Source organism: Dromaius novaehollandiae, chromosome 14 (genome assembly GCF_036370855.1).
Source record: "Dromaius novaehollandiae isolate bDroNov1 chromosome 14, bDroNov1.hap1, whole genome shotgun sequence".
Lineage (NCBI taxonomy): Eukaryota > Metazoa > Chordata > Aves > Casuariiformes > Dromaiidae > Dromaius > Dromaius novaehollandiae.
The window spans coordinates 14,699,010-14,711,194 of NC_088111.1; the positions used below are offsets into that span (position 1 = coordinate 14,699,010).

Sequence of the window (12,185 nt, forward strand, 5' to 3'; positions counted from 1 at the left end):
GATACTTCTGTGGAAGAGAGGTCTGGCAGTGCTGAGTGAAGCACTGCGGAAGTAAGACCTCAAACCTGCTAAACCTGCTAGCCTATTTTAAGTGCTGCGTAATCTAGTTGGCATGTTTATTTCTTTTGTCTTCTTTCGATATTATCGAGCTCTTTTCTTCAAAAGTTACCTCTGCAGATTTGAGTCTTCATTAAGATTGATGCTATTTATATTTGTACTTTTCTGTTCTAAATGAGATGAAAAAGAACAGCAGCAGCAGAAGAAAATTCTGTATGTTGTCAGGTACAAAAGATCTCAAGTGCTCTAAACTTTGTAATGGAAGTATATTGCCAAGAAGAGCAATTGGGGTTGACCTTGAAAACCAGTTCCAGGCTAGCTTGCCTCACTGTTATGTTAATAATGAACTCTGTAATTCTTCTCAACTATTAATCCTAGTCTGGCTCTTACAAACCTAAAGTATTTGGTTTTTGGCTCCCACAGTTCTTTAATCACTGTTAATTAGTGTAGGAATCTTGTTGTATTTGCTAACCCTGAAAATTAAAAGAGCTCTAAATTTTTTTGTGTCCTCTTTAAATGGTCAGTTCTGGCCCCGGAGCTCTATGGAAGAGGTGAATGTGCCAGGCACTGGCTTATTACTCAGTGGGATTGTTTAATTTTAGTTCATTGCGAATGTGGGGTCTTGTCCCCCACAGTGCTTTATCTTCTTGAAAGGTGCAATTGAACTTTAATGGCTTATTTAGGGCAGTGAGTGCTTTTCTGTGTAACAAACACACCCTGGTGGGATCAGGTGCATTCGTAGAGCTAAAAGTGAAATGATTTAATGGAGATTTCTTCTCTCATTCTCCCCCTGCCCCCTTCCATGGTGTACATTTTTTAACATTTGCATGACTTCAGGATCAGAGCTCTTTCTGATTTTTTTTTTTTTATGACTTTAAAATTTACCAAAGTTTAAATTAACATTATGAAATTGATGTCAAAATTGCCTCGATGCATATAACCAAGTGGCAACATAATCACTTACTGAAGGTTTGGTTTGAAGATACGTAATAAAATTCTCTTCTAACACCAAACCAACCTACTGAATAGGGCACTTACTTATAGGGTGGGAAGGTCCTGATCTAGTAACTCCTTTGTGTAAACCACCTAAGCTGTTTAAAACAGTTTGCTTCATTCATAAAGGTATTAAGAGAGTTTGGATCCCTAGAGAATCAACTCAGCATATTTGATGAGCGAAAAGGGTTTAATCACACAGCTTTCATAATGGGTCATAAGTTCATGGAAGTCACTTTTCTTGATGGCAGTAAATCATCCTAAGGGTTTGTCTTCAAAGCAGTCTCATTTTAAACTACAGGTCCCATGACAATGGAGAAGGGGATCAGTCTACTCTAGAATGGATGTTATGCATACCAGTTAGACCTCGCTGCCTACTGGAGTCATTGAGAGATGTGGTATTGACTTCATTGGGTTATAGTCTGGCAGGATAGCAGTTAGATACGTACGTATATGTGTATAAGCGATAGATGTGTGTGTATGTACATATATATATTTATTTATACACTACATTCTCTTGATACTATGCACACACACATTATTAAATTTATGAAAGTGCATATTTGGTACTCCTGAATTCCTAGCATGTGTAAAGTCATTTAAAATTTAGGTGTAGTATCTACCAGAAAATTTGGCAGGGCAATCACAGTAGATGGACTTAAGATGGCAACTTGATGGACTTGAGATGGCATCCACTACAAGATGGGTTGTAGTGCTAGCAAAACATCTTAATCATCTTTTTCTTGCTTGAAAAAGGCTATGGGCAAAATATGTGCAGTGTATGGCACTGAATATGTAATAATTGCTGCAGGGGAATATACTCACTGGGAACTGAGTGAGTATTTGGACTGTTATAATCTTTTTCCTGGCATTCCCTGGCTCATGTAGTTGGAAGTTCTCACATCAGTGCCCAGCAGTGAACTTCTGCTTTCTGTGTGCTCTCTTTTGCAGAACCGTGAGAGCTTCTGAGGGTCCCATCTATAAAGGTGTCTGTAAATGCTTCTGTCGCTCAAAAGGCCATGGCTTCATTACCCCCGCAGATGGAGGGCCGGACATCTTTGTACACATTTCTGAGTAAGTTGTCTAAGTTGGAGAGGAAAGCTGTAACTTCAGTTTGCCTTAATAACTGAATGATTTTGTCATATCAAGTAGGAGAATGGTTTTACTGTGCCACCCTTATTTTGGTACAGAGGAGTTATGCAGATGTTATTGGCAGCCATGCAGATGTTATTGGCAGCCATAGATTATGCTGTTCTTTTTCTATATTACTACAAATTTGTTGAGTTAAAAACTAGTAGATCGTCCTGTTTTATATCTTGCAATAAAACATGCAGTTTCACCCAGGCCCAGAAACTTGTATTTAACAAAAGCAAATCATCCAAGCAGTATCCAGTTTTAATTTAAAGACTCAAACACTGAACATTCACTACTTCTACCTTGCACAGCTTATCCCACTATTAAACTAAAGGTTAATTACCTTTACTGTTAAGAGAAGTCATGCTTTATTACTTCCTTGAATTTGTCTAGTTTCAGTTCATATCAGTTTGTTATTGTTAAGGCTTTCTCTGTTAAAGGGCTTGTTGGTACCTGGCACTTTCTCCCTTCAACATACAGAGCTCTGTCACCTCTGAATCTGCCTTCTGATAAATTAAACAGATTGAGCTTTTCAAGTGCCTCACTAAGAATTTTTCCCCCTCAGTCTTAAACAATTTTTCCAGTCTCTAATTGTGTTGCAGTATTTTAATATTAAAAAGCACAGCGGTACATTTTCTTTCAGTATATAGAGATAAAATCTCCTTCGTATTCCTGCTCTGTTTCTCCTTCTGTACATCCCATAATCGCATTAGCCCTTCTCGACCCATGTCTTTTGCTGAGTTGCTTATCTGCTCTGACCTCTGTATCCTATGCAGTGTCAGTGCACTGGTGTAGTCCCAGATGCAGTCTGTCATCCTCTGGCAGCAGTGTTTGCATTCCTTGTTCTGAGATATATGACTTCATACTTGGTTGCATTACAGCACGTTTTATTTGAATTGGCCCGGCTTGCCAAGGGGTACAGATCGCTCTCAGTGACTGCACTGTCTTCATTATTTATTGCTCTGCCAAGCTGCAAAGTTTTATAGACAATTTTGTATTTGTTTCCAGATTGATGAGGTGCTGACCACCAGGAATCCTGGAAGTGATCTCTGTAGACCTCTGTTAAGGTTGCTCGATGTTTATCCTAGAGTGACCTCTTTAGATCTATCACTTGATCAGTTTTTAGTCCATTTATTGTATATGGTTTTGCAGCTGTATAATCCTAACTTGTTGTTTGGATGTTAATCAGTGGTGAGTCAACAAAAGCCTTACCAAAGTTATTCATGTTGCCTCAATTACTCATGTGTATAGCTTCCTCCAGTAATTTTGACAGATTTAATTTATATGTTGACTGACATTAATTGTATTTTACTTCTTTGTTAATTGGATTTCATATCTTTTTTTTTCCCTTGTAAGTGCTTTCAGAGCAACTAGCTAGTTGGTACCTGCCTTCTCTCTCCTTGCTCTTTGAGAAGTAGCATGTTGGCCTTCTTCCAGTCTTCTGAACTGTTACTCCATGATGAACACTGGCAAGCCAAAGCTTTTTAGGACTCCTGGGTGCATGTGGGTGGAGTGGTCTGATTTAAAAGTGTTCAACACTAAGAAAAGTTATTTAATATCCTCTTTTTCTTTTGTATAATACAAATACACAGTCTCTGTTTCTGGAATAACTTTAAAGAGCATTTCTGTATCACAATTTAAAAATTTTACTGTGAAAATCTAGTCTGGCCTATACTGTTACTGATCAGCAAGGGTTTCGTTAAAACTGCCCTCTTACAGAAACTTGACTTTTCAGCCTCCTAAAGAACTGTATATTTTCAATCCTATTTTTCCCCTCTACATTTTCCTTTTCAATTAGTTTATCTAAAAATTTTCTTCAGTTTTATGAAATTAACTCTCTTAAACCCCTAGAGATCTCTTTTCTTTTTGGTTAGACTGCCCTCTGTTTGTTCGTACAAAATGCGAACTAATCTTCTAGGCGTTCACCAATTTCTGTCCAATGACTCAATACATCTTTCTCCCCCCTAAAAGGGCCCGAACCCCAGTACTTCATGCTGAGTACACTAACTGCTTTGGTTGCTCCTCTCCCCTCTGTGTTTTCAAGAACATGTATGGTGGTAGAAGTTTTTGGAGTAACCACAGTTCCCTCACATTTATTTTGCTAACGCATGAGAAGTTGTTTGTTTACTTTCACCCGTGCTCGGCCGTGCCAGGCTTGCAGACCTGCAAATGCCCATCACTAGCCGGGGTGTTTTACCACCCTGGGACTGCTCCCTGACGCAGCCCCCTGTCCCTGGCAGTGATTCCTTGTTGGTTCAGATCCTCCTGATCCTGAACCTGAAGCTGCCATTTGCCACTCCAGCAGTGCCTACGCACCTGAGAGTGCAGCTGCAGTGAGCAGGGCGCTGCATGCGCTCTGCTGCTTTGTAGGAGCCTGCCCCTGCCCTGGAAAGCTGGAATAGGCAAAGGATGCGAGGGGGAGCGGAGCCGCTGCGTAGGGAGAGGATGGCATGCTCCAGCCCGCAGAGCAGGCCAGGCACAGACCCAGGCTGGGTTCCTGCTTCCCAAGTCTGCTTGGTGTCTTGTCCACTGGGCCGTGCTGCCTCTCTTCATTTTTAATTATTTCATTTCAATCTAAGGCTCCCAGAACTGGGAATCCGACCGTCTTAGTGTATTGTGCTCTATGAAATGGAGTGCACGGTGCTTGCTCTCAGTTAAGTAGAGCAGCCCCCTTAAAGTTACCACAGAAAAGAAGATCAGAGGGAACCTCTTCTTCTCCATCCCCTGCGGGTGGTGGGATCAGCAGCACCTGTGTCATTCGTGGCAGATGCTTTACCCAACAAACTCTTGTGGTGGAGAGCCACTGCCTGCCTAGGCAGTCTCTTCCCACGATTAACAGTCCTTGCTCTTAGGAATTCTTTTCTGATGTTTAACCTACATTTGCCTTGCTTTCACTTAAGCCCTTCACTACTACTCCTTCCATCTCCATAGCAGAAAAATGATACCTTTGCTCTTTATAGCCTATCATTATATGTTTGAAGACCATTTTCCATGCTCTTTCAGAAATATTTTAGCAAGTTTAGCTCATGAATTTGTAGGACTGAAGGATATGCTTAAGTAAGACAATTACTTTAGGCTCCATCCTGCTCCTTTTGAAGTCAACAGAATTTTTTTCTATTGAACAAGGACTGGGCCATTATTTTAAATGCTTCCTGTGTAGGTACATTTGCAGAGCTTGAATTAAAAAATAGGTGATGTTTCTGCCTCAACCTGTTAGTAAAAAGTGCTATTATTAAGGTACTGAAGATTTCAGCACATTGTGTTCTTTAATTACTCTGAGTGTACTTGAAGTAGTTGGAAATAGCTTTTAGTCCTACAGAGTGATGATATCATTGTCTTAATTCTGATACAAGGCAGCATTGGGAAGATGAATTAGTAATATCTTACATTTCGGTTTATTTCACTGTGAATTAGAAACTGATCTCTATTAATGGGAACTGCTTATTACAGCAGCATCCTGTAACCAAATCATTGTGGCTCAGGAGGACTCTAATGACTCCAGTCTATGTAGGGTGACTTTCAAGATTTTGCCTATGTTTATCGTGAGATCCTTCTCTACATACTTGTTCAACTTCTTTACTCAGGTAAACCTGGGTGTGAGAGCGAGCCATGAATCTGTTCACTGGCTCTGTGTAGCGCAGACCTCGACCTGTGAAATGAAAGGGGGTTGTTTCAGCTATATCAGTTCCTTCTGAAACCTAGAATTTCAGCAACTTAGATAAAACAGTATTCCAGTTTGGATTTTTGTAAGATAGTGATGAATACAGAGAGGAACAATCTAACCTGTGATGGCTAGTGAATGTTTTGAGCATCAGTGACCAGTCTGCTTATCTTGCAGATTAATATAATTTTATACATAAATTTTTAATATAAAAAATTAATTTCTTTTCCCCTAAGCTTTGGAGAGGCTTTTGGTAAGGCTACATTTCAATGAAAATATTTTTCGTAAGTCCAGAAAACGGAATGTCTCTTTCATATATCTTACAAAAATAAATGGGAAGCTAATAACACTTAATATGGGGCTTCCATTTCCATAAGTAAGCATTAGTCTAAAAATAATGTGAAATATATGTGGTGTCCAAACGCTCCTTCACTTGTCATCTGCAAAATTTTCAATTTTAGTGTCTGAACCAGAGTTTAAACTGAATACAGTTCTTCTGTCATGTGGACATGGCTTATGAACAGGATTTTCAGAAAGGTTGCACTATTAAGTTGGACTTGTCAGGTGTGGGTAAATACACAGTCTGAAAAACTTCAGTTTGAAATACAGATTAAGGGTCTCCCTAGAACAGCTTTTGTCTGTGGTGCTTCGTTCGTTTTAACAAGCATCTCCTACGGCTGCAGGGAAGAGTTGTTTCAGTTTGGGTTTTGATAACATTTGGGTGGAATCAGTTTCTCATTTCCTCTGTCCGGCCGATTAGATACTAATGAGCAAAATTGTACAGACTGGCCGGAGCGGGCCGTGGAGGCCGTTTGAAGCAGTGGCGCGGGCAGGTGGTAGCGCTTCTGCTCATGGTGCCGTCCGCGACAGTCGGAGGGGTGGTGGCAGCTCTGGTGGCAGATACTGCTGGCAGTGGTAGTTTCCTGGCATGCTTCACGGGAGGCTTCTTGGGACTCTGGGTAAAGCATCTGTAGCTGAAAACCTGCCACCACAACTGCAGCGCTGTCAGCACTTCCCAGCACAGACTGAAGCGAGCTCGCACACCTCCGCCTGAGCTGCACTTCATCGCTGCGGGCTGCAGCGTGGACAGATGCTTGATCTAGTCTAGGGAGAAAACCGTCACTTCTCTGTAGCCAAGGCAAAGGCATGATCCCCAGGACGGGGGGCCACTGCCCCTTTTCTGCACTTGTATGTACAACGTTGAGTCCTGGTTTCTTGTGCTTATTGGAGATATTTTTCTAGTTGATATAAACAGTTGTACTAGGAAGATGTTATGGTTCATTGAGTGTTGTGAGACTTTAATACTTTGCCCTTCTCCAGAACTGAAAACAAAATGTGCTTGCTAGTACAGAATATAAAACCCTAGCTGCCAAGCGTGGAGATGGAAGAGTCTCTGAGATTTTAATTCAAGCTAATGTGTTTGGGAAGCTGGAAGCACAGGAAAATGAATTTCCCTAAAGTAACATTTTAAAAATCTCTAATTACTTCATTAATAATGGCATGTACTGTTAAGGCTTTCATTTCCACCGTCCTTTATCCTGATCCACTGTCACAGAATTGATGGTGCTATTGTAGCATCGATGCTTAGAACAAACTTCGTCTCCTCCTCAGCATCTCTGCTGCTGGTGTTTCATCGCTGGAATAGCACTCAGCTCTTGCTAGGCATTTTGGCTGGTACTGAAATATAACAGCTCCTGTGGCTTCAGTTTAATTCTTCGTTCTCCGTCTGTTCTTCCTGTGAAAGTGGCACATTTCCTGGTAGCTGGTGGTCTCATCATAGTGGGGACGAGAGGAAATGCTTGCAGTGCCGACTGTTCAGAGGTTCCCCAAAACTGGCTGCTGGGGAAAGGTGTATATTCTTACCCCTTCCAGCGGGGAGCCCTGAGAGCGTGGGTCGTGGGATGAAGGAAGGGCTTGGGGTGTCTGCGATGGTGGTGGTAGATTAGAGTGTGCTTCTGAGCACTAGGTGCGAATCCCACTCCTCTGCTTTGCCAGCGTGTTTTGGGAGTGAGCATACATTGAAGGCTCATTTACCTTCCAAGCCTTTGCATTACAAACTAGGATTTGACCTGAAGCCTGTCTACCTGCAAAGGCAAGACAAGGAGATAGTTCACCACAGAGGAAAGACACCCCCCCAAAAAAAAGAAAAGAAAAAAAAAAGTGTAGTCATTTGTTTAAGAGTTTTCTTTTGCAAAAGCAGCTGATTTCATGGAACAGAAAAAGCATGTGCAGTGCTTGTGGGTTTTCTGCAGTTTGCTTGTGCTTGGCTCTGAAGGGGAAAATGCTGCATTGCAGAGAGACTTTCAGACTGTCCTTCAGGCTGAAGTTTCCTGACCCCATATTTAACAGTGACATTGTAGAACTGGCACTATACTTTTTTTTTCTCTGCTCAGACCCACAGTACCTTTGGGTCCCTGGAGAGATCCTGAGTTTGCTGTAATTTCCTTGCACATTGTGTTGTGATCTCAGGAAGGATTATGCTTATAAAGTCCGTAATTTAGGAATACTGGACAAGATAGAAGGGATGTCTTGGTGGGAGTCCCAGTGGAGTGCAGTCCCATTCTGTTGCGCTTGGGTTTCTGGCCGTGCTGGAGACTTGCCGTGAGCCAGCTCTTCCCGTGGGGAGGAACCTAGCTATGGCTGGGCCACTGTCCCACTTCAGCAAGGAGACTGTCTGTCTGGACTCCTCATGTCCATAGCGGGAGCTTGTTTTCACACGCCTCTCTTTCCTCTGGTTTTCTGCCAGATCCCTATGTTCAATACAGAGCAGAGGCATACATCTCATCTTCCGGCTTTTCTGCACTGCTGCTCTCCTGGTGGGGCATAACAACGTGGATTAGAAACAAACTGCGAGCTGAATCCGAGCTGAGGGAAAGAACCTTTCTGGCCTCTCTGCCTGGTTCTGTGAACAAGCAGCCAAACAGCTACTGCTGGCCTCAACCTGCTGCTTTGGGGCTGCTGGGAAGCCGAGTCCAAGCTTTCTGATTTCCTTCAGAATACTTCAGGCATTTGGATGGCTCATCTGCTTTGAGGCTGCACATTCCCCTTCCTGACATGCTCCTGTTCTGATGCACTGCTGTGTCTGTTGAAGTGTTTGAGATAATATCTGTGAAGGGAGGAGAGGTAGCAGAGTATCAGCTCCTATTTGGGAGGGGTTTAAATTACGGACAGTGTTTTCCAAAGGGTTTTTTTCTCCCGCCTTTTTCAGTTGGCTCAGAAAACTCGTATGTTGTATCAATGCATGCAGGAATGCCAGCTTGCTGAATTCATCATTGCCTTGTAACAAAACCTCCCCAGGATCTGTGTCCCTGCATGCCATGAGAAAAGGTCGGATGTGCAGCATGCTATATGTTTTGTTTCTGTGATAGAATAGCAACTACAGCGGCTTCTCAGGGAAGATGTCTGGTACTCTCCACCTAAAGGATTTAAACCGTTATAGGTCAATGCCTAGATTTATACTCTGTCTGCATCCCAGTCAGTGGGCAGTGCAGAATGCTGCAGATGCCGGAGCATGGAGGTTCTTTGTGGTTAAAGAGCACAGAACATAGCTGCCCTTGATTTTGGTTTCCAGATGCATAACTGTAGACATTAATGTGACCGAATCCAAGTTGGATACTTGCAGAAACAAGAAGCTTCTGTTTCTCTAACTTACCCATTCATGCAAGAGGGGATTTTGCTCTGAAGTCCAGATCCTTGGAAAGTTTTGTCTCTTGTGCTCACCAGTGTCTTTCTCTGGGGGCACGGTGCACTCCTTTGTGTTGAATTAGCTACTGGAGAGTAAACATGGAGCCATAACTATCCCTGAACACGGAGGTAAAAAAGGTGACTAGAGATCTCGCTGGGGGGCTGCACAAGAGGGAGATGGATGCATGGCACTGGGAGGGAGGTGCAGCTTCCATCCTCGATGAGGTAGCACCCAGCGAAGGTCTCTTTGGAACAGGCCAGAGCCCCCAGAGACCAGGGCAATCACGTAGCAGCGGCCTCGGATATTTATAGCTGGAGTTTTCCTCGGTGTTTGGACCTCTTTTGCACTTGTCTTTCCCAGCTGTTCGTGTGAGTAGCCCCATCTCCGGTGGCTGAGAGGCAGCGGTGCTCTTGGTTTGCCTGCCAGCCGTCTCTAAGGTTTGGCTCATTTTGAAACCAAAAATGTCTCCTTACCTCTCAGACTGCATGTGACAGCATTTAGGATTAGTAACTCAGAATAGTTCATTCCTCTGTCATGCCCTGCTGTTCAAAAAAATAAAATAAAATAAAATAAAGGCAGGTGTCTTGGGAGGCATGTTGAGGTGTTAAACGAGTGTTTGGCAGTCCACAAGATATTACAGCTCACTTAACCCGGAGAAGCTGCTCCGCGGCGCAGTCTGTTGCAGGCTTCTTGTCCAGATAGGCTCTGAGTTCACAAAAACATCTCCTAAAATGTTTCCATTTGACTTAGTCTTTGTCCCAAGAGACTTAACTAGAGCTTTGGAATATGAATAGCAGCTGCGAGAAGAAAGAACTAGAACATTCCTTATTTAGGTAATTTCCTAATAACCTCCCAGTTCCCTAAAAATAGTGCAGAATAAAATGCTCCACTGTACCAGATTGGCACTGAGCTGGGAAATGGGAGTTGCTGGATAATCTAAAGCAAGTTCTATTGTGCCTCGCTGTGACACTGACAGCAGGAAAACATTTCCTATTTTTAGTTTAATTTGTTGAAATGTCTTGAAGTTCTTAGATACATAGATATCCATTACATTGAATGGGAATATGCATACTGATCTCTCAAATAGCAGTGAAAGTCTCCACCTTCATTTTTAGATCAACCTTTAATGTATACTTAGATGATCTAAATGATATAATTATCTATGATCTTAGATGATCTTAATGATCTAAAAATACTTAATCAGTATATAATGTCAGAAAAGATTTCCTCTACCAAATGATGCAGGTAACCTGTGTTGTATATAATGTGACTGTTGCAGAGTGAACCGCTTCTGAGATCCCTGCTTACCTTCTCTGATCTCTTATAGGTCATTTGCCTCCTAGCACTTCAGGCACTTTCTTCTTCCCAGAGGATCTTTCTACAGCTTGTGCAAGGCTCTGTCATCCAGTGCCATATCTTACCCCTACTCAGCAGCACCTCAGCACCTCCCAAGTGTCATTATATTCTTCTGTCTTGACACCACCAAAAATACTGTGCAAGCTGGATGTTCCTGCTTCTAAACATCATTTAGTGATACCAGTGCTGGAACAAATGTGTAGCTATCCAGTGTCACTGTTTCCAGAACCAGAAGCAGCTGCTGTTTGGTGGGCAAACACTGTGATAAGAACATTGTTCACAAGCAAGTTTAATCAGGCTGCAAGCTAAGACTGTTGTCTCCTTGTTTTTCATAGACATTGAGGGCAATGAGTTAATAATCTTGTATTTGGTAGGCACCAGAAGTGGTAGTCAGAAAGCTGCAGGGAAGAAAAGAATATTGGGTCTGTGGGAGACAAGTTTGAAGGCTGAGCGCAGGGTATGAAATTAGAGATTTTTGTGTGTCCAGAGCCTTTTCTCACAGCCGTTTAAAGAATAGTCCTGGTTTTGCTCGGTTAAGTTCATGTCAACAAGCGAGGAAGGAAATAAGACAAACTTATGGGATAAGAGAAGCAGCTTTGTTGGGGATGAATGGAGCTTCAGTCTCTTGCAGTGTCAGTTTGTATAAGGTGAGAAAACAAGAAAGGATCTGATCCCATCAGCATGATGCTCAGTCCTGAAAGAAGTGCTTTCTGATGGAGAAAAATACACCTTTTTTTTTTTTTAGGGCTAATTTGGCCTTTTTGGCAGAAGGAACAGGAGTAATTAACCTGATAACTCAAACTTAAGAGGGTTTGGGTCAGCAAATGACTTTTTAATGAGTTAATGCAGTTTTTTATTTTCTGTGCAGAGCAGGGACTGTAGATGATACCACAGCCAGGGGTCTAATGACTGCCCGGGGATGCAGTGGCTAGACAGTGATAACTGAGAACACGTCCTTCAGTCTGCGTTGGCTCCTTTGCTTCTCCTTGCCCTGACACACAGCCTGTCATGCATTAGGCATACCGTTTCTGGGTGTATACCAATTCACTTCCTGATGCCTTGGGAAAGCAGGACCGTTTTGGTTACCAGACACTTACGAGCCCTTTCTTACTGAGATGCATCCTGGTATATATTTATATTTCAATTTCAAACAAACATCACCACAACAAAAAACCCATCATTTTTAGCACTCAAGCTGTACTTGGTTCTTGCTTGAATATGAAGGTTCAAGTGATACCTGTGTTTTTTTGGGGAACTTAAAACACCGCCGTTGTGTATTGGCATGGCTTTTGTGCTTCA

At 42.4% G+C, this 12,185-nt stretch overlaps 1 protein-coding gene across 5 annotated transcripts in view; it reads left to right on the top strand.

Annotated features, from left to right (window-relative positions):
- Positions 1–12,185, top strand: part of CARHSP1 (calcium regulated heat stable protein 1) — a 41,324-nt gene that overhangs the window by 25,489 nt on the left and 3,650 nt on the right. For all 5 annotated transcript variants that reach the window (XM_026096436.2, XM_026096438.2, XM_064520419.1 and 2 more), the window contains exon 3: positions 2,002–2,124. In XM_026096436.2, coding sequence (XP_025952221.1) covers positions 2,002–2,124 — 123 coding nt within the window. The remainder of the gene's footprint in view (positions 1–2,001; positions 2,125–12,185) is intronic.